At 41.0% G+C, this 27,979-nt stretch overlaps 2 protein-coding genes across 3 annotated transcripts in view; both read right to left on the reverse strand.

Annotated features, from left to right (window-relative positions):
• The window catches only part of RABGAP1 (RAB GTPase activating protein 1), a 198,227-nt gene that overhangs the window by 79,254 nt on the left and 90,994 nt on the right, over positions 1-27,979 (reverse strand). For both annotated transcript variants that reach the window (XM_056540844.1, XM_056540845.1), the window contains exon 13: positions 25,252-25,402. In XM_056540844.1, coding sequence (XP_056396819.1) covers positions 25,252-25,402 — 151 coding nt within the window. The remainder of the gene's footprint in view (positions 1-25,251; positions 25,403-27,979) is intronic.
• LOC130291710 (probable G-protein coupled receptor 21) lies at positions 4,328-7,567 on the reverse strand. Its single transcript, XM_056540847.1, has 2 exons — positions 7,411-7,567; positions 4,328-6,819 (listed from the first exon to the last, which is right to left on the reverse strand). The coding sequence occupies exon 2, from the start codon at positions 6,729-6,731 to the stop codon at positions 5,460-5,462; it is 1,272 nt and encodes a 423-aa protein (XP_056396822.1). The 5' UTR covers positions 6,732-6,819; positions 7,411-7,567; the 3' UTR covers positions 4,328-5,459.

Genomic DNA, 27,979 nt, shown 5'->3' on the forward strand with positions numbered 1-27,979 from the left:
CAGTGTTCGGAACATTTACTTCTGAATGCTGGCCAGTGAAGTACCCCTTTAAGGCTTTGTTTTTTCAATATGTGGCAATTTACTATCTTCTGGAAGCTAAAATTTGCTGATATATATACACATTTAAAGTGAATCATTTACATAGAAAATGCAGTTAAATCCCAAACTTCAGGCAGCATGATATAGGAGAGGAGCTGAGCAGACTGATATATAGTTTTGTGAGAAAAATTCCAGGATAACTTGTCATTTATTAATATAAAGCTCATTCTGGTCTAAGTAGTTAAGTGGGCGGTCCTACTCAGTTATCTGTGTATCAGGTTGCATATAGAGAGCTGTCAGTCACTGATTAGGACCACCCACTTGACTACTTAGTTAAGAATGAATACATCAAAAGTAATCCTGAAAATTTTCCCACAAAACAATACATATATCTGCTCAGCTCCTCCTGCTCTATAACATGGTGTCTACAGATTGGACCGTATTCTGAATATGACAGATTCCCTTCAAAGGAGGCATCGGATGAATGCTATACATGTCAAATGTGTCCCATAGGGTCCGTATTTTTTTTAAGTATAGGTTTGATTTATAAATGTATTTATTTTTATTTAACAGAGTAATCTACTGCAATAATCCAGCCTCTTTCTTTTAGGATTATTTAAATGTAAAGAAAAAGGAGAAAATCTTTTAAACTTTGGCGCCTGGTGCCAATTTGCTAAATTTTAAAGGGGTAACTCCGGTGGAAATTTTTTTTTTTTAAATCAACTGGTGCCAGAAAGTTAGATTTGTCAATTACTTCTATTTAAAAATCTTAATCCTCCCAGCATTAATCAGATGCTGTATACTACAGAGTAAGCAGTTGTTCTTTTCTGTCTGATCACAGTGCTCTCTGCTGACACCTCTGTCTGTCAGAATCTGTCCGGAACAGCAGAGGTTTGCTATGGGGCTCTGCTTCTACTCTGGACAGTTTCCGACACAGAAAGAGGTGTCAGCAGAGGTCAGACAGAAAAGAACATCTCAACTTCCTCTGTAGTATAAAGAAGCTGATAAGTACTGGATGGATTAAGATTTTTTAATAGAAGTAATTTACAAATCTAACTTTCTGGCCCCAGTTGATTTAAAAAAAAAAATTGTTTTCCACCGGAATACCCCTGTAACAACTTTTGGATGATCTGTTCTGCCATGAATCCAGGTGGGTGGGGCTTGATGGAGCGTGAAACTCTGGCCTTAGTAAATTTCCCTCAAAATCTTTTGGCCTCCCTTTAGGCAATGGAACCCTATGGATACTTCTGACAAGTACAATTAAAGTTTTCTCCCAAAACATTATAGGGGAAACATGTCAATGCTTTCACCAAAAAACTGTTATTTTTGTGCAAGACACAAGTAAATATTTTCAGCAAATAAGTGACTTAAAATAATGTAACAATTGCGCAAAACACAGATAAAGTCACAGTTCTGCAAATAAGGGACTGCTTAAAAAATTGCAACAATTTTTTCCCTAAAGAAAAATACAAAAAAAAAAAACTAAAAAAAAAAACCCACTGATAAATCCCTCCCCCTAGGTGAACACAGCCTAAACACACTAACAGAGAAGAGTTTCTCTTCTATAAACTGGCTATAGATGCCACAACAATTTGACCGAGTATGCACAGTGATATAATGTAAAATAATCTTTGTTGCTATGGTAACCAATTAATATCAACTTATTGTGTGAGAAGAAAAATTACCGTAATAGTTTGAAGCCTTATTTCACATCTGTGGTATGGTTTCTATGATATATGGGAACCGTGATGTAGTGCCGGCTATAACTTACGACAGACACCAAGGGCACCCAAAAAGGTCCCACTGGCTTGTTTATAACTGGGTCCATTGGCTTCTGCCAGGTGCCCACACGGTTGTTGGGAAAATCAGCATTATTTTTTAGGTCATATATGATGTAATCCTCTATAGAGGCTAGAAGCTTACACACTGAGAAACATAAGGTATTTATAAATAAATTATTGCTCCACTGCATCTACAATGAAAGAAAACCCACCAATTTAACAAACACCTGACACGTCATAGTGACATGTCAGACGTTTTAAAGGGGTTATCCAGGAAAAAAATTTTTTTTTTATATATCAACTGGCTCCAGAAAGTTAAACAGATTTGTAAATTACTTCTATTAAAAAATCTTAATCCTTTCAGTACTTATGAGCTTCTGAAGTTTAGTTTGTTCTTTTCTAAGTGCTCTCTGATGACACGCGTCTCGGGAACTGCCCAGTTTAGAAGAGGTTTGCTATGGGAATTTGCTTCTAAACTGGGCGTTTACCGAGACACGTGTCATCAGAGAGCACTTAGACAGAAAAGAACAACCTTAACTTCAGAAGCTCATAAGTACTGAAAGGATTAAGATTTTTTTAATAGAAGTAATTTACAAATCTGTTTAACTTTCTGGAATCAGTTGATATATAAAAAAAAAGTTTTTTCCTGGAATACCCCTTTAATCATATGGGATCCGGGTGCAGAGACCCCCACGATCGCTAAAACAAAAGGCAAAAGAGCTCAGCTAAGTGCCGATTCCCTTTGACTCTGCTCAGCTAACCTAGGAGTAAGCAGGGTACGGATTTAGTCTACAGTGGTCCCTCAACATACGATGGTAATCTGTTCCAAACGGACCATCGTTTGTTGAAACCATTGTATGTTGAGGGATCCGTGCAATGTAAAATATAGGACAGTGGGGATCCCGAAGAGGACGCGCCGGAGCCCCGAGGACAGGTAAGTGATCGACACCGGAGCTCACGGGGCACCGTAAACGGCTATCCAGTGGCAGCTGAAGCAGTCTGCGCTCCCGGATAGCCGTTTATGCGATGGCCCCGACATAAAAAAGCATTGTATGTTGATGCTGCCTTCAACATGAGAGGCCATCGCATGTTGAAATTATCGTATTTCGGGGCCATCGTAGGTCGGGGGGGTCACTGTATATGATTGTAAAGCAGAAATACTTTGGTTAGTCTCACCTTTTCTTTTATTCCCTGTTTCCTGTAACATACAATTGGTAGGTCAGTTGGAAATAGGGTACAAATGGAATGAAGTATGAATGCAAGATCAGACTACACAAAAAAGTTGTAGTCTGTTACCATGGATACAAGTGTGTGTGCGCATGAAGGCTGTAGACATCAAAAAGAAGAAGGAGTTTTTTGTGTTTTCTTTTGTTTGTTTTTTTAATTAAGACTGTAGGAAAAATGTAGCTTTTTTTTTTTTTTTTTAAATCTTAGATGGATTAAAGCAATACAATATGGTGGTATAAGTAAATATAGAAAGAAAAATGTATCATAAGTACAGTAGGGCCCCACATACGTCTATGGGTATTGTATTATGGCTCCATACAAATTGGATGTTGAAAGATGCCATTATAAAGCCAGGAGCAGGAGCCCTTAATATTGCCCATCTTTGTCTGTGATATCCTTTGTCTAAAACACAAAATAAGATTGGACTACAGTCCTTATTATAGGTTGCTAAAAAGAAATGTCAGCACCGTTGCTTTTACATAGCATTTCCACCAAATAAAAAAACTAAATAATAAGACATCGAGCTATCCTCTTCCCTAAAACATTAACTTTTTTAACAACATCTCCTCCCCACCCCCCACCCCACCCCAATAGGGTGAAACTACTTTGTGAACTCTAGGAAATGTGTGCAGACTGACACGAACAATAAAATAATTTTTTACACATTATTCCAAACTAAATGTTTTTTCCTCAAGTCGAGACCTAATAATGAAGGCTGGATGTGAGACTTTTTTTTTTTTTTGTTTGTTTTTTTTACCATAGATTGAACCTTTCAAAAAACAATATTCAATAACTACTTCAGAGACAATTTTTCAGTTTTTTTTTTCTGCTTTGCATTTTATACAGATTTCTGTCTACACAATACATTCATTATGTATAGGACATCACAGCGTTAACAGTTTTACTGCCAGGAGAACTTGCAAGGCAAAGGTTTTATAAGAAGACTAAGTGCAGGCTGTGACCTTCCCGCTTGTGCTGCACTACTACTCCCAACATGCAATAGCCAGGAAGTAGTACAGCAATGCCTGATAAATCACAGTGTGTCCCATTTAAAGCATACCTGGCATCTACATTCTATGTAGGCTTTATTATATTATTCAAGGCTGTAGAGAAAAAGGCCACTGTCCAGCGCCAAGTCATGAATAGAACTCTTTATTCAGTTGCCATAGGAAGCATCACACGGACTCAAGTAACGTGACGCATTTCGGCCTCGGAAGGCCTTAATCATTTGGTATGATTAAGGCCTCCCGAGGCAGAAATGCGTCACATTACTTGATTCCGTGTGATGTTTTCTATGGCAACTGAATAAAGAGTTCTATTCACGCTGGACATTTGCTTTTTTCTCTACATTATCGTGGGACGAGTCCAAGACCAGTCCGGGTGCCTATTTGGGGGTGAGCTGGACTAAACCTTCGTCTCATTATTCAAGGCTGTACTATAAAATTGATGAGGAACATGATATAGAATTCAGGCTTTAATAGATATTTGGCATTGGAGCAATGTCGTTGCCCAGTCCTAGCAGACTGAGGGGTGATCTATTGGTTCAGCCCACAAAATAGACTCTTCAAAATACAGGTACCAGACAGACTTTAAAGGGTAGAAAACACGTCATGTGACCGCCCTAACATAAGACTATTACAAACACGTTAAGCAAAACATTCTTAAATTATACTTTAAAAAAAATTCCAGTGGTCAACAGTTTAAATATCAATAATATATTATTTTCTTCCACTTAGAAAAATATTGTATTATATTTGTTTGAAACCAAGTTACCTATGCATGTAACATAATAAAACTGAAAATATATTACAATGGACAGACTCTGTGTGATGGGTTCCTAAGTACACAGGGGTGGGGGGGGTCCTGTTTGTTTAAAGAGCTCCCGCGGCTCTAACAAGTTTCACTTCACATCACAAGTAGTATAATCCATTCTGCTAACAACCAGATCCAGCTTGAGAAGAAATCCAAATATTTGGCTCTTAAGTGGTGCTGTTTAGAGACATTAGAGTACACACACCACTTGCTGGTAACATTTCTGCTTGTAGGAGATTGTTCGGAACGCATCGATGCATCTCCAAGAATGTGGAACTCACTTAATAGACATAAAAGTGGCAAAATCATAATGGAATTGAATCCTTAGAGATGTATCTGAAGTGATAACGTGGGGTTAAGTCAGAAAACCACAAACTATAAAGAGCCTCAAGCTCTAGTAAGATTACGACAATTTATTGCAGCTACAAGTTGGGTCCACAATGGGACTAAAGCACTAGATATATTCCGGCATCACTGATGCTGTTCCAATGCTCCTGTTGGGAGGCCAACACTCTTTAATACTGTGGACACATTTCCTAATGCTAGAGTACTAGTGGTACTAACATTTTTTTATACTTTACACAGTCTAGGTTAGAACACTTAAGGATTGTCATCAGCCGTGGGTCTCTTAGGGGCAGTACCAGTACCATCATGACCTTTTCGTTGTCTGGAACAAGAAGCACAAACAGCCCCAGAAAGACGCTTTAGTCCTTTCTGGAAAACACTGTTGGACATGCTGTAGATAACACAGTTGCAGAAACTGTTGCTGATGGCCAACCAGGTTGTAAGAAAGGAGGCAGTCTTATTGGCATAGACCCTGGAGCTCTCCAGGAGAAAGTAGATAATATAGGGCAACCAGAGAATGTAGAAGACGCTGGTAATGCGAAAAAGGACAGTGGCATAGCGCCTCTCTGGGCTAGGTTGTCCCTGGGCGGAATCACTGTCAGTGGTGCTGAAACGTACTCGTCTATCGTTTATCTCCTTGTTGTGCTGCTGGCAGATACGAAAAATATTGAAGTATGTGAAACAAACAGTTGTAGCCGCTGGGGCATATAGCATCACAACAATAAAAGAAGTAAAATATGCACTGGTGGGCCACGAGTCTGCACATGACTGGAATACATCTCCATGGTACCCTGGTTTTCCCCAACCTAAAAATGATGGCAGGAAAATAGCACACGAGTAGATCCAGAGTAAGAGGATGCAAAAACGTAGCCGACATGCAGTGACTAATGTGTTGTACGTGAGTGGTTTGGTTATGGCGATGTAGCGGTCGATGCTGATACAAGCCAATGATGTCATGGAGACGCTCTTTAGGACAGACACCACATAGCCAAACATTTTACATACGATCTGTTCTGGAAGCAGGTCAGTGTGATGCAGCAAAGTAAAGGACGGAACCAAGCAGCTGACTCCCACCAAAAGGTCAGCATAGGCCATGGTCTGAATGAAGTAACTCGTAGTGTGATGGTTCAACAGGGGAGCACAGTGGAAGACGAAAATTACTATCAAATTGCCGAAGATGATCAGAACAGTCAGAAAGATGATGATCCCCACTTCCAGGAGGCAAAAAGGAATGGCTTCATGAGACCCCACACCCAAAAGGCAAAATGGACTGCTGCTGCTGCTGTTAGTTCCTTCAAAGGAAGAGTTCATCTTTAGATCTCCAAGGATATCAGAATCATGCCTGCGTCTCTGCCGTCCTTCAGCAAACCCCACGGTGTCTCTTGCTGTAACACCAGCTGTGCTGCGTCTGCAGTGTGGACTGCCTTTAACTTCACTGAAGAACAACGCTGTGCCAGTTTCCTGCCATGTTAGAAAGAAGGGAGAAAAAGCTCGGGAAAGGAGCTTGGGATAAAAAGGTGCAGTCATCAGGAAGCTGGGGTCATGTGGGTTCCCTGTCCTCTATCCGAGGCAATCCCACTCCATCGTTATGCTTCCACACAAGACATCAGAGCAGCTGAGAGGAGAGAATGTGACAATGTTTGTACAGTGTCCAGCCCATCACTTCATCCTTTACACTTTCTGCCTCCCTGTACTTACTGTTAAGCCTCCAGTCAAACCCATATACCGCACACATAGACGTTCATACTGTCCTTACTGCCTTGACTATTAGCTGTAGATTTATGGACCCAGGACAAATTCCCACGCTGTGCAGATCTGCAGTCTCAGTTCCAGGCAGCACACATGGCATTACTATAAAGCTATTGCCATTTAATGTAAGCATGCTGTCTGCACTCTCCCAGTGACATTTAGGAGCACTACGCTTCTCCACTGCAGCCCTACGCTCTTCTCCACTGCAGATCTCTTCTAGGACACAGAATAAAGGACACCTGATTCTATAGGACACAAGCTGCCGGCACTGGCACTGCCTATTATCTCAGGATCAACACTAAACCAATTCAATATCTGTCTATTTACATGCATTTACATCTAACACCGGCACACAGTCCTAGTCCGTTATATGTGCCTTAAGTAATAATCTGACTGCTGCTTCAATATCCTTCATACTAAAGAAATAAAAGCTCAGATCATCCGGCAGATTATTTACCTGATAATGCCCATAAGTCACAGGCTCTGTAGGAAGTCCCGCAGAAGGACTGCAGCTCACTTTGCTGCAGAATGGAGAAAATGTCTTTGTGAGTGTGGTCCTCTGCAAACCCTCCTCTCCTCCTCCCTCTCATGTATTGCCAAGATCAGCCAGGATCCCAGCCTGCACTACAGTACCCAGACACGGGGACTGCAGGCACAGGGGGAAGGCGCATTTGCAGAACAATTTAGGATTTAGATGTATGATCAGGCCACGAAGATCTGACAAGGCTTATTATGCTCACAGTACATCACAGACTTGGGCTGCAGGCACACCACGTTTTTGCTATACAGTTCCCGTATACGGTTTCAAGTAAAAAACTGTACGGACCTATATAGAGAACCGTATGCATTGACTTAACATTATAAACCGTATGTCAAACGCATCATCCGGTTTAGTCTGTTTTGCATCTTATACGGTTTTGTCCAGTTTTTTACCCGTACCCAAAACTGTAGTCTACAACCACGTTTTTCTGGTCCGGATGAAAAACTGTATTAAATCGTATACGTTTTTTTTTGTTTTTTTTCTAACATGTGAGTCAATGGGAACCGTACAGAACTGTATGTGCGTACGGTTCCATCCGGTTTTCCCCATATGGTTTTTTGACTTTGCACAGTTTTTTTTCTTGGAATTTCAATCAAACAAGTGAAACTTTATTCAAAATGGAGTGAAAAGCTAAAAACGTATACGTTTTTTCCCTTAAAAAACGGATGCAACCGGACATCATTTTTCAAACCGTATATGGTTTTCAACCATATATTGGTTAAAATTTGTACACAAGTTTTGATACAGTTTAGTCAGGTTTTGAGGAATCAGTTTTTCATCAAAAACCTGATATGGGAACTGTACAGCAAAAATGAGGTGATCATGCACCCTTAGAAAAGGTATTTAAAGGGGTACTCCGGTGAAAACCTTTTTTCTTTTAAATCAACTGGTGGTAGAAGTTAAACATATTTGTAAATTACGTCTATTAAAAAATCTTAATCCTTCCAGTACATATTAGCTGCTGAATGCTACAGAGGAAATTCCTTTCTTTTTGGAACACTGATGACATCACGAACACAGTGGTCTCTGCTGACATCGCTGTCCATTTTAGCAACCATGCATAGCAGATGTATGCTAAGGGCAGCATGGTGGCTCAGTGGTTAGCACTGCTGCCTTGCTGTGCTGGGGACTTGGGTTCAAATCCCACTAAGGACAACAATAAATAAAGCGTTATTATTATTATAATAACGTCAGCAGAGAGAACTGTGGTCGTGATGTCATCAGAGACCATTCCAAAAAGAAAATCATTTCCTCTGTAGTATTCAGCAGCTAATAAGTACAGGAAGGATTAAGATTTTTTAATAGAAGTAATTTACAAATATGTTTAACTTTCTGCCACCAGTTGATTTAAAAGAAAAAAGGTTTTCACCGGTTTTCACCTTTAAGACCAGTGTTTCCCAACCAGGGTGCCTCCAGCTGTTGCAAAACTACAACTCCCAGCATGCTCGGACAGCCAAAGGCTGTCCGACCATGCTGGGAGTTGTAGTTTTGCAACAGCTGGAGGCACCCTGGTTGGGAAACACTGCTTTAGGACTATCAGAGCCTGGCCATACTAAAGAAATACAACATACCAAGATGCTATGGCACAAAGGGGATAGAAAACGGGACACTACATCTTGTAAAAATAATATCATATGCATCAAAACAGAGATACTGGCTGTGATTTATAGTTGTATTATTTGTTATATGAATACACGCCACCGCACAATTTACATGGAAGAAAACCGGAATTATGCTTACCAACAAGAACAAAAACAGCAACATTCTGATATCATAGGATCGGTGCAATGTATTGTGCACCAAACAAGCAAAATGTATTCTATAATCTGCAAAAGAGACCACAACTTTATAGTCATGGTATATCTGTCCCTGGGAAAGCTGGGGAACAATCTACATTTTTGTACGTAGTGATTGATTGTACATTATCTCACTAAAGTTGTCTTGCGATAATTTTCTTTTAATTATTATTTATTAATACTTTTAAGCCTCAGACTGGCTTTAAAAAAAAAAAAAAGACATAAGGCATACTTACCTGCCGCTGCTGCTCCAACAATGTCCGTTCCTCGGCTGATCGGTGCTGTGGTGACTTGTCTTGATTTAGTCAAGAACATTGGCCCAGATTTACTATTTCCATCCAGACAGTTTACGGTCGGCTTTTGTGACAATTTTGGCACATGTTTGTGCAACACTTTACAAGAAAAGACGCAAACAATCCTAAAAATTTTTCCTTTTTAGCCTGGTAAAATAGCGTCTCCTCTGTATTTTTTTTTCTTTTTAAGGGGTACTCCCATGGAAAACTTTTTTTTTAAATCAACTGGTGCAAGAAAGTTAAACAGATTTGTCAATCACTTCTATTAAAAAATCTTAATCCTTCCAGTACTTATCAGATTCTGAAGTTGAGTTCTTTTCTGGACAACAGTGCTCTCTGACACCTCTGTCTGTCTCAGGAACTCTACAGAGTAGGAGAAAAGCCTCATAGCAAACCTCTCATGCTCTGGACAGTTCCCGTAACAGACAGGGGTGTCAGCAGAGAGCACTGTTGTCAGACAGAAAAGAACAACTCAACTTCAGCAGCTGATAAGTACTGGAAGGATTAATATTTTTTTAATAGAAGTAATTTATAAATCTGTTTAACTTTCTGAAGCCACTTGATATGAAAAAATCTTTTAGGGGCTATATACTAAAGAGAAATCCAAAAAAGAAATGCATTTCCTCTGATGTCATGACCAAAGCGCTCGCTGCCAACCTCTGCTGTCCATTTTAGGAACTGTCCAGAGCATCATATGTTTGCTATGGGGATTTTCTCCTGTTCTGGACAGTTTCTAAAATGGACAGCAGAGGTCAGCAGAGAGCACTGTGGTCATGACATCAGAGGAAATGCATTTCTTTTTTGGATTTCTCTTTAACATACAGCCCCTAAAAAGTACTGGAAGGATTAAGATTTTTTATTAGAAGTGATTTACAAATCTGTTCAACTTTCTGGCACAAGTTGATTTAAATAAAAAAAAAAGTTTTCCATGGGAGTACCCCTTTAATAGTATTTAGACAGGAGGAATAAAGATACAGGGGAAGATTTATCAAAACCTGTCCAGAGGAAAAGTTGCTGAGTTGCCCATAGCAACCAATCAGATCGCTTCTTTCATTTCTCAGAGACCTCTACAAAAGTGAAAGAAGCGATCGGATTGGTTGCTATGGGCAAATGAACTCTTAACTGCACTTGAGGCGGAGCTAAAGACTATCTGCAAGTGTCCCCTGGGTCACTTTCCAAGAAGATAATGTTGCAGATGTGGGAGGTTGGAATCCCGGCACGGGTTTCCTAAACCTTCCCGTGGATGACGACTTCGGCGCTGAAGTGCTACACCGGTGGGGTTAAACAGCAGTCGGAGAGGGTGCAGAGATATAGTGATAACTTTTTATTATTATATTCATAAAAAGTATTGGTGCTCAGTTGGACGACGCGTTTCGGAGGGGCTCCCTCCTTCCTCAGGTCCGCATCATCCAAGGAGATAAGGGAGATGAATATTGAAGAACAGGGCTGTACAAACCTAGGGGATGACATCAGAGGTGCAGATAGTCTTCAGATACACCCGCAGTGTAGTTAAGTGCTCATTTGCATATTGCAAGATTGTGTTAGATCTCTGGAACAGCTTAATGGATTGGGGTAAGGAATACATTGTTTTACTCTGCATCATCTACACTAACCACCTGTATATTCTGGTTAGTGGAGTAGATCAATCTGTCAATTTAACAACAAGACAAGCTAGCTGCTGGGCAGCAACCTGTATGGCCTGTTAAGAAAGCATATAAACTCCATAAGCTCCAGCATTCCTGGTAATGACACCTTGATGACAACGTGAGGAGCTGGCAATGGGGGTCCGGTATTTTCGGGAAAGACCGGACGTCCCTTTACCGGAGCACGACGGCTGCATGAACAATAAGTGTTATTTTATTTACCATTAAAAAAAAAAACGTAAAACAATAAGCCAGTATACATTCCGTATCAATTCTTCATCATTCCCTTACAAAGTCACACAGCAGTCACATGACAGATACCAATGAAGCTAGACAGATCTTACTGACTATTACGACCAACATGCCTCCATCATGGGTTCTGTTATTTTATTTGCCATTTTTTCCACTAAATGTGATGGAATTTTTGCAAAACGTCTTGACGCAAATGTTAAACTAGCAAAAATTGTTATTAAGTCTTTAAAGGGGTATTCCAGGAAAAAACTTTTTTTTTTGTATATCAACTGGCTCCAGAAAGTTAAGCATATTTGTAAATTACTTCTATTAAAAAATCTTAATCCTTTCAGTACTTATGAGCTTCTGAAGTTAAGGTGGATTTTTCTGTCTAAGTGCTCTATGATGACACCTGTCTCGGGAACCGCCCAGTTTAGAAGAGGTTTGCTATGGGGATTTGCTTCTAAACTGGGCGTTTCCCGAGACATATGTCATCAGAGAGGATTTAGACAGAAAAGAACAACCTTAACTTCAGAAGCTCATAAGTACTGAAAGGATTAAGATTTTTTAATAGTCATTTACAAATCTGTTTAACTTTCTGGAGCCAGTTGATATATATAAAAAAGTTTTTTCCTGGATAACCCCTTTAAGTATATATACATACATATAAAAAAAATATTATTAAAGAATATTATAAAGAAAACAAAATATTATTAATTTGGCATTAATTATTAAGAAGGCGTACATGGATAATCTATTTATTCACATCGTTGCGACACAAGGAGTTTCTCAACCAATTTCATGCAAAGGATCACATACACATATACCGGGGCCAAGTTAATCACGAGCCATCTACTGTGGCAGCATTCCACAGACTCAGAGCGAACCAGAACATTGGAAGGAACCCACATAAGTCCAGAATGTAGAAGATGGACTAGAGCATAGAGATGTAAACTAAGTCAGAGAACACCAAAAATATTTTTTTTATATATATCAATTGGCTCCAGAAAGTTAAACAGATTTGTAAATGACTTCTATTAAAAAATCTTAATCCTTTCAGTACTGATGAGCTTCTGAAGTTGAGTTGTTCTTTTCTGTCTCGGTGCTCTCTGATGACACGTGTCTCGGGAACCGCCCAGTTTAGAAGCAAATCCCCATAGCAAACCTCTTCTACTCTGTGCAGTTCCCGAGACAAGCAGAGATGTCAGCAGAGAGCACTGTTGCCAGACAGAAATCAACAACACAACTTCAGCAGCTGATAATTATTGAAAGGATTAAGATTTCTTAATAGAAGTAATTTACAAATCTGTTTAACTTTCTGGAGCCAGTTGATATAAAAAAATAATTTTTTTCCCCTGGAATACCCCTTTAATAACAATCATTAGAGATGAGCGAACTTACAGTAAATTCGATTCGTCACGAACTTCTCGGCTCGGCAGTTGATGCCTTATCCTGCATAAATTAGTTCAGCCTTCATTTGCTCCGGTGGGCTGGAAAAGGTGGATACAGTCCTAGGAAAGAGTCTCCTAGGACTGTATCCACCTTTTCCAGCCCATCGGAGCACCTGAAAGCTGAACTAATTTATGCAGGATAAGTCATCAACTGCCGAGCCGAGAAGTTCATGACGAATCAAATTTACTGTAAGTTCGCTCATCTCTAACAATCATTAAACCAGTGTTTTCCAACCAGAGTGCCTCCAGCTGTTGCAAAACTACAACTCCCAGCATGCCTGGACAGCCAAAGGCTGTCCAGGCATGCTGGGAGTTGTAGTTTTGCAACAACTGGAGGCACCCTGGTTGGGAAACACTGCCTTAAAACAATATAAAATTATAGATCCCACATTACACACTGAAACAAATTAGGTTTGCTAATGACAAGAAGGACAACATTATAGAAAATGAACTACATTAACAAGTAACATTGCATTAGACCATTCCATAAAAAAATAATTTCTGGTTCGTGTAGTAAAATATTATCCAAACAAACTCTCATATACCATGTGTTGCAATTTGTAAGGCCTGTTCACATGAGTCAAATTTGACACAGATTTCAGTGCGTATCCTGCATCAAATTTATGCATTAGTGTTTGTTTTTCTTGGGACTTTGGGGCATTGATAAATCATGTCTTCAGGGTATGTCGAGGTCATGTGTAGGGTATTCCAATGTATACCGTGACCCATTAAATTTACTTTATTAGAACAATCGTAGACTAGTAGTGACTACTTTTGGTCTGCTTACTTAACCCCTTAGCCTGTTTTGACCTTAAAGGCGTATTCCGGCCCTAAGACATCTTATCGCTGGGATCCCGCCACTGGGGACCCCCCTAATATCTCATGCAGCACCCATCTGTCTCAGCTGCATGGAGCGATGATCACTCAGTGTCTGAAGACTCAAGACCACGGGGCCAAAGTAACATGAAATCACGGCTCCGCCCCTTGTGATGTCCCACCCCGCCCCCTCAATGCAAGCCTATGGGAGGGGGAGTAATGGTCGTCACGCCCCCTCCCATAGACTTGCATTGAGGGGTCCTGACATCACGCTACTCCGGCCCCGTGGTTGAGGGTCGTCATAAACTGAGCGATCATCACTCCGTGCAGCTGAGATTGCGGGGGTCCCCCGAGATCAGACATCTTAGGGCTGGAGTACCCCTTTAATGACCAAGGCAAATTTTTTGTCCATTTATTTGGTAATAACTTTAAAACGCTTTTATTTCTGAAACTGATTCTGAGATTGTTTTTTCGTGACAATGTACTTTACACATTAGTGGTAAATTTTGATTGATCTATTTAGCGGCTTTTGTGAAAAACTCCAAAATTTTGCTAAAAAAGAAAAAAATTAAAAAGTAGCATTTTTTTTTAGACTTTACATTTTCTGCTCATACGACAAATAGTAATGCTGCACCAAATGAATGATCAATTCACATCTACAATATGTCAACTTTATGTTCCCATCATTTGATAAACATTCTTTCACTTTTTTAGAATGTTAGAAGGTTTATATTTATAGGTTTAGCAGAAATTTTCTAAATTTGATTTTCCAGGGACCAGTTCAGTTCTGAAGTGGAATTGAGGGGTATGTTGGGTATGTATGTTAGATACCCCCATAAATCCCCCCCATTTTAAAAACTGCACCCTTTAAAGTAGTCATAATGACATTAAATAAATGTATTAACCCTTTAGGCGTTTCACAGAAAGGAAAGCAAAGTAGAGACGGAATAAAAAAATTTAATTTTTTTGCAGATTTTTTATTTTAATCCATTTTTTTTTGGTGTTGACAGAGAAATGCAACTCAATATTTATTTCGCGAATTCTAACGTATTTAGAAACATCCCATATGTGGCCTTTCTGCGCTATGTGTCCCTCACACAGGCTTCAGACATGAAGGCGTGCTGTGCGGATTTGGGGCCTCCTTTTAGTTTAGGATATTTTGTTGGCATCATATAAAGTGGCAGAGGCCTTAGGGTGCAAAAATATTTTTAGGAGACAAGTTGACGCTATCAGTGTTACCATTCTGTGGTACATGTGACACTTTTTTATGAGGTGGCATAAATTTAAAGAAAAAAATCTATTCTGCAGTTTTTATTAATTTATTTAGGTCATCGTCATGTGGTATAAATGACATGTTAACTTAACTCTGCAGGTTAAAACAATTATGGTGATACATTTATATACTTTTTTTTTTTATATAAATGTATATATATTTTAGTACATTTATAGCATAAAAACAATTTGTAAAAAAAAATAAAAAAATACCGTATATATGTTCGTAAGTCGCCGTATTCTGAGAGCCATAACTTTTTAAACTTATTTTTTCACTGACGCAATTGTGTGAAGACTCTTTTCAGCACATGTTAATGTTTTTTGGGGGACTATTTTGGGTGTGTTTTTGGGTGTTATATATATATATATATATATATATATATATATATATATAGACACACATACACACACACACACATTTTTTCACTTTTTTTTTTTTCACATTTATCTTTTTTTCCACATTTTTTTTCTCCACAACTTTTTTTGTTTACTATGATACACAATTCAATGGAGTACACATCTGTACTCCATTAAATTATGCCTACGTCTGTCAGTTTTACACTGACAGGCATAGGACCGCTGATCAGACTGCCTTAGTCTGATCAGCTTCTCTTTCCATGACAACAGAGGCCATTGTCAGTCCTCCAGTTGCCATGGCAACCATCGGCATTCTGCTTTCACTTTGCAGAGCGCCGATTGGGAACAGAGGGAGCTCCCTCCCTCTGTAACACTTATAGACGCTGCGGTCACAGTGACCACAGCGTCTACAGGGTTAACTCAGGATCAAAGCGCAGTTCCGATCTTGAGTGCTGCGGCGGCCTCCTCCAACGGGGCCCCCCTCTCCTGCGATTGCTTTACTGTGTGAAGCAACGGGTAGGAGACCTCCGCAATATCCCTGCTATTGGTCATTCTGTACTGATGGACCAATAGCAGTGATCGCCGGCTGGGGACTGCTGCGATTGGTCCCTGGCCGGCTTCAGGGATGCTCGGCTTTGCCCATCCGGTAGATGTACGTGGTGATGCAGGAAGTCATCCCTAATCAGCACGTACATGTACCTAATAATGCGGGAACAGGTTAGGTGAGTGAGTGTGTGTGTGTGTGTGTGTGTATATATATATATATATATATATACACATACATATATACACACTTATTTTTATTTTTTTATTAATAACCAGAGTCTAAAGCCTATTCACTTGGTTTATTGTACTTGCAGTATACATAAAAACACTTTTTTTGTCAACGTATACAGGTCGATGTAGGATGAAAGTATGTTGTAAATCTATTGACATAGGTGCACTGCACCCTGACTAATCTAATACTCAGTGTGACAGATATTTCCACTTACCCTGTATACTATATACTGAGTGGTAGCTTGATAAATACATAAATCACAAAGATATGAGGCCCAGTCCTAGAATTACATCACCTCAATCCCTACATCATCTCATGCCTTTGCATTTGTACATATAGACCTGAATGAGAATGAATAAATGTAGCCGGAGCTTCTGCTTAACATTTTCTAACCCTTTTATTGTTCATCAGAAAAAGACATAAAGACAACTGCTGAATGAGCAATGACAGTCCAAGTGAATGCCAGGAGAGCATGCTCTTTACTTAAAGGCATCCAGGCATTAATATTTCAGTGCCCTATAACTAATGCTTTGTCACAGCAGGATGGCAGTCAGCAGGGTTCAGAGCTACAGCCACCCTGGATGACACAAAGATCTTTCTCCCCAACACTGTCTGTGGTTTACAGCGATGGAAATGTGCAGGATTTAATGGTGGTTCTGTCACATTCATTTACATTCTAGTAGGTTAGTAATGTGTCCAGTAGGTTAAGAAATGTAATCCCCTTTTCAACACCGCATCTGTCAGATATCATGTAAGAAATAATATAAAGGAAGAAGTCTGGCACTGCAGGGCTCAGGGTATACCTTACAACCAGACACACAGACAGGTACACGTCAAGCATCCTTACTGCCAGAGAAGAGAGAGGAGCGAAGAGCAAATGGAGGGGATGAAGTGGGGAATTGGGGCTAAAACAATGGGGAATTGGGGCTAAACTAGGGATGGAACTGTAGAAGAAAAAAATAAAGAATAAGAGAACACAAACATGGCCTCTCATGTAACAGGATCCTGGCTAAAACTGAAACTGGAAACTTTTTTGGTACTGTTATCAATCTAAATCAAAAAGAGGAACAAAGCCTTATAAGGGGTACCCCACTGCTCAGCGTTTGGAACAAACTGTTCCAAACGCTGGAGACAGGAGCTCGTGACGTCATAGCCCTGCCCCCTCATGACACCCCGCCCCCGAAATGCCAGTCTATGTTCCGAACGCTGGAGCTGGGAGCTCGTGACATCATAGCCCTGCCCCCTCATGACACCCCGCCCCCTCAATGCCAGTCTATGTTCCGAAGGCTGGAGCTGGGAGCTCGTGACATCATAGCCCTGCCCCCTCATGACACCCCACCCCCTCAATGCCAGTCTATGTTTCGAACGCTGGAGCCGGGAGCTCGTGACGTCATAGCCCTGCCCCCTCATGACACCCCGCCCCCTCAATGCCAATCTATGTTCCGAACGCTGGAGCTGGGAGCTCGTGACGTCATAGCCCTGCCCCCTCATGACACCCCACCCCCTCAATGCCAGTCTATGTTCCGAACGCTGGAGCCGGAAGCTTGTGACGTCATAGCCCTGCCCCCTCAATGCAAGTCTATGGGAGGGGGCGTGACAGCCATCACGCCCCCTCCCATAGACTTGCATTGAGGGGGCAGGGCTATGACGTCACGAGCTCCCGGCACCAGCTTCAGCGTTCGAAACTGTTTGTTCCAAACGCTGTGCAGCGGAGTACCCCTTTAAACTGGAATAAAGGGTAATAGAAGAACGGAAAGAAGGGTTAAAGGGTAAAAAAGGGTTAAAGAAAAGCTGTGGTAACAATACTATTTTTATTCCGTTTCTATGTTTCAAAAAAAAAAAAAAGTTTCCGACCATCTGACTATCCAGGGAAAACGGCAGATACAGGGATAACAGAGGAATAGAGGCTAAAAGAGGGATGGAGCCTTAGAATACAGAAAAAAAGAAAAGAAAAAGAGGGGGGTCACAATCATTGTCTCTAATGGATCAGGGCTTGTTTAGTGCAGATTTTAAACAAGATCTCACACAAGTTGTTAGCACTTCTCAGGGCAGGCACAGTGTCAGTATAACAAAACCAATTCAGACATTCAAATGGTCAGTCCAAGATTATTTCTTTAAGGCAACAATGAATTGAAATGAAGGATTAATTAATATTTAAAACTGCTTCCTTTTCTGGCCAAGCAGAAATCTCTAATCACAGCAGATTCCTTCAATTGTGTTTGTCTCTTCAGGTCTGTATCATGGCGGCAGGATACACAAATAGGGGGAAATTTATCAAAACCTGTTTAGAGGAAAAACTGACCATTTGTCCATAGAAACCAATCAGATTGCTTCCTTCATTTTTCAGAGGCTTATTTAAAAAATAAAGAAGCAATCTGATTGGTTGCAACTAGGGATCGACCGATTATCGGTATGGCCAATATTATCGGCCAATAATCACGATTTTGGGCATTATCGGCATCGGCAATTACCTTACCGATAATACCCCGTCCCCAAGACCCCCCCCCCCTCCCCCCCCACCCCCACCCCGCGACCGCCCCCTCTCGGCCCACCGCACCGCGTCGCACCCCCCACCGTAGTGCTGGGCGGTATACCGGTATGAACCCACGGTATGGATTTTTGCCTATACCAGTCGGGCCCCTCCCCCACCCTCCGAGTGAATAAAAAAAAATTTTACTTACCCGTAATGGGGGGTGGTCCGGGCCATCCATCCTTCCTGTAGTGTCCGGCGGCATTCCGGGTGGAGGGTGAACCGGTCCGGGCTGCCCTTCTCCGGGGGTCCTCTTCTCCACTCCGGGCAGGCTCCGGCCTAGTACGCTGCATAGACGCCGCTACGCCGTGACGTCAGGTGCATCGCTGCACAGCGGCGTCTATGCAGCGTTACTAGGCCGGAGCCTGCCCGGAGTGGAGAAGAGGACCCCCGGAGAAGAAGGGCAGCCCGGACCGGTTCACCCTCCACCCGGAATGCCGCCGGACACTACAGGAAGGATGGATGGCCCGGACCACCCTGACAGGTAGGGGGAGAGAAGCGGGTGGTGGCGGCGGCCTATGGCAACGCAAAAGCCACGGCAGTGCATTGATTTAAAGCGCCCGCTTTAAATCAATGATCTGCAGCGGTGTCGCGGGGGGATAAATAGCTGATAACTTATACCGGAATATCGGTATAAGTTATCGGCTATCGGCCCTAACCTCCACCGATTATCGGCATCGTCCCTAAAAAACAGATATTGATCGATCCCTAGTTGCAACTGGTTAGTTTTTTTGATAAATCTCCCCTATAATTCCTTATGAATGCATTATATCTGCTTACATTTGGCCATGGACCATATTGTATAATGGGAGAAATAGAGCCCTTCTCTTAACACAATCCTTCCCACTTCTCCTAGAACATAGTACAGTGATCCCTCAACTTACAATGGCCTCAACATACAATAGTTTCAACTTACAATGGTCTTTTCTGGACCATTGTAAGTTGAAACCAGACTCAACATACAATGTACAGACAGTCCAGATCTGTGAAACGTGTCAATGGCTGGAAGAACCGACCAATCAGAATAGGCATTCACTTGTAAAACCCCTGTATTACTGAAGCGTATGCACTGACTGGTGTCTGGTAGCGCCCCCTACAGTACAGGGAGGTATTACATGTTCTGTACACTTTACCTGTACCAGGGTTACCTGCTCCTCTGGACACCAGGTAGGGGCAACTCCATGTTACTGTTTTAGGATACTGCATATACTGTAACCGAAGAAGCTCCTGTCCTCTACATAGACCAGTGTTTCCCAAGCAGGGTGCCCCCAGCTGTTGCAAAACTACAACTCCCAGCATGCCGGGAGTTGTAGTTTTGCAACAGCTGGGGGCTCCCTGCTTGGAAAACACTGACATAGACAGTGATTTACAGCTCCCAGCAGATCTTTCTTACTTTTATATGTAAGGATTTGCTTTATCTATATTAGTTATCTACTTATTTTTCTTTAATTCTCACTTTTTCCTATTTTTGGATGACATTTTGGTGGCTTCAGAACCAATTACCAGGTTTCCATAGAGTTCTGGTCTCAACATACAATGGTTTCAACATACAATGGTCATCCTGGAACCAATTCATATTGTAACTTGAGGGACCACTGATTCCAGTGCAGTCAGCATGATATTTGCAAGTCTATATAGCAGCATTTTCCAAATAATAATATAGATGGGCTCCACTTCTGAGATATAATAATACAAGAGCCTCTAGTGGCTGCCATGTAATTATGTGGAGACCTGCAGGCTACTCTATAATCAGGTGGGCACCGGTGTGCGCTGGTATACAATTACATGTACACCTCTGACAGGAGGAGTGACAGGCTGCAGAGTGGCGGGCAATAAGAGGGGTTGAAGGGGTGTAAGTCGGATACTCAGACGCCCAATTAAGTATTAACCTCGCTCGGCTTGTGGCAGAATATAGTCGTGGATTGTGGAGAAATGTTCTGTAAACTATAACCCTCTGAGCAAAATAAAATTGATCAATCTGGTTTTGTAACCAAACCAACTGTGAAGAGTCACTGTGTTGTTACAGGTAGACACTTATGTCATTCATTATATGAGAACCGTATATTTTACATGTAGCAATATAAACTTTATGCCTGAACGTGAGCAATACATGTTAATGCATTAAAGCACACTGTAGCGCAGCATTTCTTTTTTTTGATTCCCATCTACCACTATAATCGTACAGCAGGTCAGTACGGTCATATTTTTATAACTTTGTTCTGTTCCTCTTTCCTTTGTTTGTTTTAAACTATGTGGGATAAATAACATACCGTAGTATCTTAAATTGTTCACTCTTAACTTTTTTTTTTCTTCATTTTTTGTTGTTTTTTTCTAATTTCTTTGGGGTTTTTATATATAATTAAAAAAAATTATGTAATTGCTTTTAGTTCATGATTATTTATATAACTAATTAAGTTTTTTTTGTTTTTGTTTTTTTTAAATCCCCCTTAAGGGTTTATTCACATGTACAGTATTCTGTGCAGATTTAATGCGCAGGATTTCAAGCTGTGTACAGTCAGTCAGTTTACATTGAAATCTGCAGCAGAAAATCCTGCGCCTCTAATCTGCACAGAATACTGTACGTGTGAATAGACCATAAACAAGCAATAGTGATAATTCTGTATTGTAGTGTATCTCCCAGCCGCCATCTGGGGACAAATACATTATGGCCCTCATTTACTAAGAGTTGTGTAGGTTTCATTGTGGGTTTTAATTCCCTACAATTTATTTTCCACGGTATTTACTAAGGTTTCCCTACATTTTCCACTTTGCCTACACTTTGCTTTTTTTATACATGCTCTGATCTGTCTGGTTTTCCTCAGCTCAAATCCACCACATTTTCTGTGGAAACCTTAGTAAATATGTTAGGTTTTTGTTAAAATGTCAGGAACACGCCCCCTTTTCGGAGAACACGCCCCATTTTCCCGGCGGTCACGCCCCTTTTTCAGGTTTTCTTAGCAAAATGGAGAGTTAGTCGGGGTTTCTTCAATTCTGGCACAAATTCTGGCGTAAATTCTGGCGCAGACAGAATTTGTGGCGCAGGTTCTGGCGCAGACAGAATTTCTGGCGCAACGCGACAGAATCTGGCGCACAACTCGACAAAACATGTTGGGTTTGCAATAGTAAATGAGGGCCTATGTGTTCTGCAAAACGGTAACCTGTCACAAGGTATGCATGCTGCTATGTTATTGTTGGGCCTTTTGAATTTAATAGATGAGAAATAGTCTAACAGTCCATTTCCTTGATGTATACTGTGCCTGTGTGGGACTTAAAACTGTTGTCAGCTGTTTTAACACAGAAACAATGTACGTTTGGTAAATGGACTGTATGCAGTCACTGTTGGGACTATGTTCAGATCCTTAAATGGGCACTGTCATCCACTTTTTATTTTTGAACTACAACATATCTCTAATATACTTCTATTATTTATTTTGTGTTTAAATTATTTTATTTTGCACTTGAAATCCAGCCACTAGGGGTCTCCCTCCTAGTGGCCGGCTGCAGCCTGCTGTGAAGTCACAGCTGAATTCGGACCGATCCCGGCCGGGCATTTGGTTCAAATTCAGTCAGCCAGCGCTCGCTCCCTGCCTGTCAGACAGGTGGGAGCAAGTGCTGTGAACGCCTGGGCTGTGTGCATTGGCTGCAAGGCCTCGCGCTCCGGCTGTCCCCGCCCCCGGCATGTACAGTCTGGAGGCAGCGCAGCACTGAATCTCAGTGCTGCACTCATGCTCCAGGACTGTACATGTCCTGTACGGGTAAGTGAGGTCTTATTTCACTTACCCGTACTTCGTTTCGGTCTCCGCAGTGTAGAATAGCACGGAAGGTGGGCGATGCTCCTATACTTCTCCTCCCTGGATAACACTACACTGCTAAGCAGGGAGGAGGAGACCCCGGAGCAGCCCGGCGTGCTATTGGCCGCTCATCTATGTGCACTCCTGGCGGAGTGTGCAGCATAGATGAGCTAAGGGCAGAAGTCGCCCCCCCCCTCAGCAGGCATCAGTGACATTGTGTCTGCTGGGGAAGTCTGCCTGGTAAGTGAGCACACTACCAGGTAGAAAAAAAGATATATCTAAGGTGGTAAAAACATTTTTAAAGGCAGGGAGGGGGTTAGATATAGATGGGCAATAGGCAGGGACAGAAACTTTTTTTTTTCACATGGTGGGAGCTACTCTTTAAGCTTTAAGGGTATACCTGTAACAAGTTGTGGTGCAGGTGACACTGATGATTTCCTTTAAATAAACTGCAATTTTACAATACTTGTGTTTTTGCCTGCAAGTTTAGTATTTTTGTATAGCAGTAGTGCACAAATGTTTATCCTGTGGTCCAAGGCTTCCCTGGTATTGTTTTTAAGCTCTAAAATGGGTAATTCCACAAATGTGTGAGAAGGTATAGAACTAGTAGGGATGGAAGTATTAAAAGGAGCCACAAATCAGCCTTGTTTACCTGCACTGACTTGCTCCCAGCCGATTGCTGGGGACAGCATTGCAAGACAGCTCCATTGACTTAAAGTTGACTAAAGGAGACCGTAGCACGGGATAGACCAATATTGTATATGGTAAAAAGAGGGCATGTACAGGTCTCTTAAAATAGAAGGAAAAAAATTACATAGGTATCCTAGCTGGTGACATCATTTTAGTATGGTACTTGTGGTCTAGAAATTAATACCCTCAGAGGTCTATACCTCATTGTCTTAATCAACATATGGTAAATGTTCCCCAGCAAATTACCTAAGCACTCTGCTATGTTTACATGTAGAGCCGTGATTTCTATTATAAGATTCAGCAGTGCTCCAAATTTGCTGGGCTCCTATTTTCATTGCTACAGATGGGTTTCATTTAACGCTTCATTTGCTTTTACTCATTTTATGCTAAACTGGTCATATTGTATCTTTTATATGCACTAAGGCAACAGAAGAACGTGGTGAACGCTATGTAAAAGCATGAAAACAAATGGAGTCTGAATAAACTAAATCACAGACCAAAACAATATATGCAACGCATATAATTTACTGAGTCTACATCACTAAAAATATAAGTCGTTATAAGTACAGTACAGTATTCAGCTTACCCCAGGACACACTAGTTTTGCAGTCAGAAAGTGATTTGTAAAGCAGTTCAGTGACCTGTTACCAAGTCTTCCATTAATAATTGAAGTCATGCTTAACTATATAAATGTATAATTTCCATGCCCAGCTGAATTAGGCACTGAATCTAGGGAAATATCACAGCTAGGGGAAGTGTAACTGCAGCACTATTATGTGAATCAAACCATCGTGTTAAGGAAACAAATAACAATTCCAATATCTCTATAGATGTACCACACTTAAAGGCGTTTTCCCCAAATTGACATTAAAGGGGGTTTCAACTGGCTCCAGAAAGTGAAACAGATTTGTAAATGACTTCTATTAAAAAATTGTTATCCTCCCAGTAGTTATCAGCTCTGAAGTTGAGTAGTTCTTTTCTGTCCAACAACAGTGCTCTCTGTTGACACCTCTGCTTGTCTCAGGAACTGTACCGAGAAGGAGCAAATCCCCATAGAAAACCTCTAATGCTTCGGACAGTTCCTGAGACAAGCAGAGGTGTCAGCAGAGAGCACTGTGGTCAGACAGAAAAGAACAACTCAACTTCAGCAGCTGATAACTACTGGAAGGATTAAGATTTTTTTTATAGAAGTAATTTACTAATCTGTTTAACTTTCTGGAGCCAGTTGATTACATATACACACACACACATATATATATTAATTTTATATATATATATATATATATATATATATATATATATGTTTTTTTCCTGGAATACTCCTTTAACCACTTATCCAAAAGATAGATGATGGGGGAGATTTATCAAAACTTGTGTAAAGGAAGAGTAGTGCAGTTGCCACAGCAACCAATCAGATTGCTTCTTTCATTTATTCAGAAGCCTTTTTTAAAAATGAAAGAAGCGATCTGATTGGTTTCTATGGGCGACTGGTTAACGTTTCCCTTGCAAAGGTTTTGATTTTAAAAAGAATCCCCCCCCCCCATATGTTTTCCACTAGTGGGAGCTACACTGATCACAGGAAAGGGTCCTATTCAGAGTATATAGGTCAGTGTTTCTCAACCAGGATGCCTCCAGCTGTTGCAAAACTACAATTCCCAGCATCTTTGGCATGCTGGGAGTTGTAGTTTTGCAACATCTGGAGGCACCCTGGTTGGGAAACACTGATCTAGGTGATGGAGATACCAGAGAACAGCGTTCTTCTGATCAGTGAGGCCCCCAGGGATCAGATGATTTTCATCTACCCAATGGATAGGTAATAAAACTTCCAACACGTAGTAAACAGAGCAGCAGAATCCCATTGTTATTAATCGGAGGCTGCTACAAGCAAAAGCCACACATAATTTAGGTTGTGATAAGAAGCCCTTATTGCTAAGCAACCTAGATAGTAGAGATGATCACTGAAGGTCCAGGCAGCAGGACCAAGGAGAGAGCGCTCAAAAAAAAAGGGTATTTAATTTTTACAGAAAATAAGAATAAAATCTGAAGCGAATTCAGCGAGTAAACTATTTCTATACAATCAGGGTTTACATACAAGCAGCATGGACTTACCTTAGTGATGAGCAGCCTGTACTTCTCTACAAGGTAATCATTGTTGTGACATCCAGCAAGTAGTTGCCACACTTCTCCCCTTAATGCCTCGGGCACGCCGCTCCTCACCAATGCAGAAAGCTGCTTGGGACGCACGCTAAGATTCAAGTGCCTGAGAAAGGTAATGTGGACATAGCACAAATACATTTAATGAAGACATTTAAATGCAAAAACTATAAAAAAAAAATAATAATAATAATAAATAAATGCTCACCTCTTTTAGTACTGAATTTAAAGGGGTACTTCGCCCCTAGACATCTTATCCCCAGCCAAAAGGAGAGGGGATAAGATGCAGCTGGGACCCCCGTGATCTCTGTGCAGCAGCAAGCGTTCGTTTAGAACACTGGGTGCGGGCAACGGGGGTCGTGACGTCACGCCTCCGCCACGCCCCCTCCCATAGACTTGCATTGAGGGGGCGTGGTGTGGCATCACAAGGGGGTGTTGCCATGACATCACGACCGCCGCCGCCCGTTCAAAGCGTTCGGAACAAAATGTTCCAAACGCTGGGGCAGTGGAGTACCCCTTTAAGAACTTTACTAAATCACACAATTGTAAAAAAAAAAAATAAAGAACCACTCGAGAATTATTATTATTATTATTATTATTTTGCCTATCTAGTGAAACATAGGCTTTTATTAGAAAATAATGTAGATGTTCCTTTTATGTCAACTAAAAATAACCCACCCCCTAATACAAGGATGGTGGGACTTCTCTGGGACTTCCAGGACATCTCCTGATCGCATTGCTCTTGGGCTGAAGACTGTCCAGCAGGTGCAGACAATATTTAGTATGGGGGATGGGATAGGAGGACGAGAGCATCATTGTTGCTTTTCCTATTCCAGCAAGGATTAGGTAGGAAGATCGGGCAATGCCAGGTACTCTGTTAGTCTTTCATACAGTAGCCAATGGAGCCAGGCCATTCAGAGTATGTGCAAATGGTAGTTCTCCAACTCTTTTAGAGGTAGACATCAAAGTCCAACCAAGCAACCACTGAGTGCTCCTCTACTTCTTTATAGCTTGGTAAATACCTTGGGCTTGCCTGTTTATCTGTTCCAGTTCACATTTAATGCAGCTTTGGTGCGTTTTTCTTATTTAAAGTGTGTTTTTAGCGCAATATTTCCATTAAGCAAAAGGGATTTGACCTATAATCACAATTGAAGTGTTTTAGGAAGATCTGAGTTTTCAGGCAATGTTCACTCTAGTTCTGTAGGGTTTTTACTTTGTTTTGTCCACGTTTTTACTCCAATTTCTTGTGCTTTCGAGAAAATTACTCAATAACTAAACCCCAAGGCCACCATTGCCTCTTGAGAAAGCCGCGGAGGCGGCAAAACATGCGGAGGCGGCAATTGTGTGATCTTTTAAGCGACACCAGAGTGATCCTTACAATAGGCAGCCACTGCAGGGCTACCTAGTTACTTAAGAGGAGACTGCTCCTGCATAACGAATTCACTGTTATATTTGGATCACCTGGTTGTCAGTTTTAACCTTTTTTTGTAGTTGGTAATTATCTTTTAATAATAATTAATAAAAGTTATTTTTTAAGGGGTAAGCAATAGGGGTTTACACCCCGGGCTCCGGCCTTGGGGTTTAGTTATTGAGTTGATATTTGGCCCTTTACTACCCTAGGGTAGTTTGTTCAGTATAGTTCGAGAAAATTACTACATGAACACAGTCTCAGGGGATGTGTATAACTACTATATATCCTGATCCCATAGAGATAACAGCAGCTCTACACAGATAGAGCCCAGAGGGGTCTGGGAGATGCAAGGATACATTTAATAGGTGTTTAGGTCATCCTGTAGTTCACAGAAAGTCAGCTGACTGTGGACAGACCACTTTCTCTGACAAATTACACACAGTATTTTTCTTGGGGTAAGACTGTGACCACACATGACCCGGCTACAGTAAGGAACGCATTGATGCAGCTGTGCTGGAATTAAATTGATGGTGCTGTAGGACTAGTGATGGGCAGTGTGCATGATATGAGCAAATAAAAAACAAAAACACCACAATGAAGTGCTTTTTTATCGAGAGGAAACAGTATTACAAAGTATGAGCATTTCTTATGTTTTGACTAATACAATTTCTATTGTTTTTAGGAATTTTTTTTGCATATTTCCTGTACATTCAACTCTATAATACCCAGCATATAGTGAGTTTTCAAGCTCCTGGGGGGCCCAAGCAGCTGCCTCTAGAGCCTGCTGCACAGGGTCGCTGTGGTTACCAGTGCTTCATTTATACAGTGAATTAAGGGGGGACATATTGTATAGTGGATCTTATTCAGCAGCAGTGTAGTGGTATGGTTGTGGTGTGGTGGTGTTATAGTTCCATGTATACTGGTACAGTATAATTGGTCTCAGTATATAGGATTTGGTCAGTAACAGTATGATGGTTATATGTATTGTGATAATATTAATTCTTGTATACTGGTATTAGTGGTAATATTGGTCAGTATACAAGATTTGGTCAGTAACAGTATAATGGTTATATGTATAATGAGAATATTCTTATATTTGTATTATTGGTAATATTGTTCCAAGTATACAGGATTTGGTCAGTAACAGTATAATGGTAAAATGTATAGTGATAGTAATGCTCCATGTATACTAGCATTATTAGTAATATTGGTCTTGGTATACTGGAGTTGGTCAGTTACAATATAATATAAATATGTATGGTGATAATATTA

Source organism: Hyla sarda, chromosome 9, assembly GCF_029499605.1.
Source record: "Hyla sarda isolate aHylSar1 chromosome 9, aHylSar1.hap1, whole genome shotgun sequence".
Taxonomy (NCBI): domain Eukaryota; kingdom Metazoa; phylum Chordata; class Amphibia; order Anura; family Hylidae; genus Hyla; species Hyla sarda.

Coding starts and splice junctions, on each gene's coding strand:
- LOC130291710 (XM_056540847.1), bottom strand. CDS start 6,731: ATGACTGCACCTTTTTATCCCAAGCTCCTTTCCCGAGCTTTTTCTCCC.